Source organism: Myotis brandtii, unplaced genomic scaffold (genome assembly GCF_000412655.1).
Source record: "Myotis brandtii unplaced genomic scaffold, ASM41265v1 scaffold632, whole genome shotgun sequence".
NCBI lineage: Eukaryota > Metazoa > Chordata > Mammalia > Chiroptera > Vespertilionidae > Myotis > Myotis brandtii.
The window spans coordinates 158219-161095 of record NW_005370419.1 but is presented as its reverse complement, the minus strand read 5'-3'; the positions used below and the strand labels follow the sequence as shown (position 1 = coordinate 161095).

General features: G+C 61.6%; 1 protein-coding gene across 1 annotated transcript in view; it reads right to left on the bottom strand.

Annotated features, from left to right (window-relative positions):
* Positions 1–2877, bottom strand: part of LOC102239352 (E3 ubiquitin-protein ligase RNF213) — an 8913-nt gene that overhangs the window by 786 nt on the left and 5250 nt on the right. The window contains exon 3 of the mRNA XM_014528382.1: positions 4–176. Coding sequence (XP_014383868.1) covers positions 4–176 — 173 coding nt within the window. The remainder of the gene's footprint in view (positions 1–3; positions 177–2877) is intronic.

Here is a 2877-nt window from a genome sequence, read left to right as displayed (position 1 = left end):
GGCTGGCTGGGGGGCCCACCCTGCTGAGCGGGGCTCTGGGGCGGGGCTGCATCCTGGACCCCAGGGTCCGCCAGCGATTGGAGGCTACCAGGCGTGGAGGGGGAGGCGGACAGGGACTCCAGCCCTTTGGAAACGGACGCCTTTTGGTTCTTTTTCTTCTGCTTCTTCCTTTTGCTCTAGACAGAAAGAGAGGCGCTGGTTTCACTTCCCAGGTGCACTCCACACTCACCACCTTCCCTCCAAGTCCTTTCAGCTGCTCACGAATATCAAGCTTAGCTCGACCAGCACCTGACACCCGAGGGAACTGCCATCTCTTTTAAAACCCAGAACTTAAATATGCACACATCTGCATTCATTTCAGAGAGGAAGGGAGAGCAAGAGAGAGAGAAACATCAGTGGTGAGAGAGAATCATGGATGGGCTGCCTCCTGCACGCCCCATACTGGGGATCGAGCCCACAACCCAGACATGTGCCCTGACCGGGAATCGAATCATCATAGGACGGCGCTTAACCACCGAGCCGTGCCGGCCGGGCACCCGCCATCTCTTTATCTTGAGAAGAATGACGCTGAGACACAAGAGGACGGGGTGGTGGGCAGAGTGGGGGACAGTGGGCCTAAGCGCAGCCGACAACCTCATGGGGCCTCCTGGGGGGGGCAGCCCCGCGAGGCCGGCGCGGGCCGTCAGCGAGCAGGTCCGCGCTCCTGGACTCACTCTCGTGTGGAGCGTATGCTGTGCAGGAAATCGAAACGGAGGAGAGGCTGGGGCTGGGGAGCAGGTGGAGTGGCCCCCCGCCGGCCCGGGCACACGGCGCCCCCAGGAGGCCCTGCGCGGGGCGAAGAGTCCCCAGCTATGAAAGCAGGTGTGACAGGACCCTATGGGGACGAGGCTCCGAGCTGAGGGCTGAGTAGTCCCTTCAGGACCAGTGACCCGTGACCCCGAAGGCCAGTGACCTGGGTTAGGGGGGTGGGAGAACATGGGGTGCGTCTGCGCGTGGGGTGGGGTGGCCTCGCTCTGGGTCAGCTCCTGGAATCCCCCAAGAACCCTGAGCAGGCCTCCTGCACGTCTGTCTACAATCACAAGCACGACACACGGCCGCCCCGGGCAACCCTGAGGGCGGTTTCCAGGCTCCCCAGCTGCCACCTGCTTCATGTTACCACGCGCACATGCACACACACACACACTAGCACGTGCACACGCACTCACACGCACATACTTGCACACGCCCACACTCACAAACACGACATGCCCGTTTGCTTGTCTCCTGTCCCCTCTAGAATGGAAGTCCGTGTGCTCTGCTCGATACCGTGTCCGGACCCAGGACGATCCCCGGCACACAGGCGCCCAGCGAGTCTGCGCATGAGGCCGCCGCGTCTGCAGCAGCTCTGCCTCCGGGAAGGCCCCGAGCTTCCTCTCCCCGGGGCGGGGCGGCACCCTCAGCGAGGTCCGAGCTCAGGTCCTGCAGGGCTGGGCTCCTCTGGCTGCAGTTCCTCGTCGCCCTCTGACCTGCTCTCTCGTTCCCACTGTACGTGCTTCCCGGGAGCTGCCGCAGGCCCTTCCAGAACCAGGTCGGACGTGCGGCTCTCAGCACACAGCGTGGGGGGAGGGGCGCACACCCAGGTGGCCTGGCATGCGCCGTGCTCAGGGCGTGGGGCGGAGACCTAAACCTTCCCTTGACAAAAATCCAGTTTCACCATGGTTTCTATGTGTATGTCTTGTGTGTACATGTTCCTCATGATGTGTACACATATGTATGTTTTCTAATGAGCGTGGTCTTCCACTGGACCATTCTGACTGTGGCGACTTCCCACAGGAGCCAGAAATGCGCACAGTGGGAGCGCACGCCCGGACAGTGGCCACAAGTGGGGTCATGGGGGAGCTGGGGCGGCCGGGAGACCCGCCAGCTGAGCGGTGTTCGTGCCGAAGGGAAGGGTGGGCATTGGTCTCACTTGGTCGCCTGCGTCTGTTACAAACGCCCTTCGTGTGGGCTTGACGTGCAATAACAGCTTCCTTTTCAGTGAGGAGATTTTTGATGGAAGAGACAAGAGGGAGCCTTTGGGGGCTGGAATGTTCTCTAGATGGAGGGGGCTTACGAGGCTGAACACAGCTGTATACGGCTGCACATGGCTGTACACATGGCACATGGCTACACACAGTTGTGCACGCTGTACACAGCTGCACAGGGCTGCACGGGTCTGTACACGGCTGCACACAGCTGCATGCAGCTACACAAGTCTATACATGGCTGCACATGGCTGCATAGGGCTGCACAAATCTATCCATGTATACACACCACACACACTCTCACACAGCACACACATCCCCAATACAACCCCCACACTCACACACAGCACGTACATTCACCACACATGCACACCTCTACTCACATATGCACCCCCCACACCCCCTACACTCACACACAGCCCATACATCCACCACACATGCACACCTCTACTCACATATGCACCCCCCACACCCCCTACACTCACACACAGCCCATACATCCACCACACATGCACACCTCTACTCACATGCACCCCACATACCCCCCCCCCACTCACACACACATGGACCCCAAGCGCCTCCTGCGGCGGGTCCCGCCCCAGCCACCAGGAGCATCCACCAAGGGCCAGATAGGACACCCCATCTGGGCTGAGGGTAGACTCTGCCCCCAGCCTCCCGAACCCGTCCGGGAACTGCCCGCAGCCTGGCCTGGTCCCTGACCCAGGAGCCCCTCGGGGCTGACGCTTGTTGGGAGGCAACCGCCTCCCAGGTATTTCCCGAGCGCCCGCCCTCATCCGGAGCGTGGAGGCACCTGGGGGTCGGCACCGTCAATGCCAAGAGGACAGAGGGGCGGGCACCCGGGGGAGAGCACAGC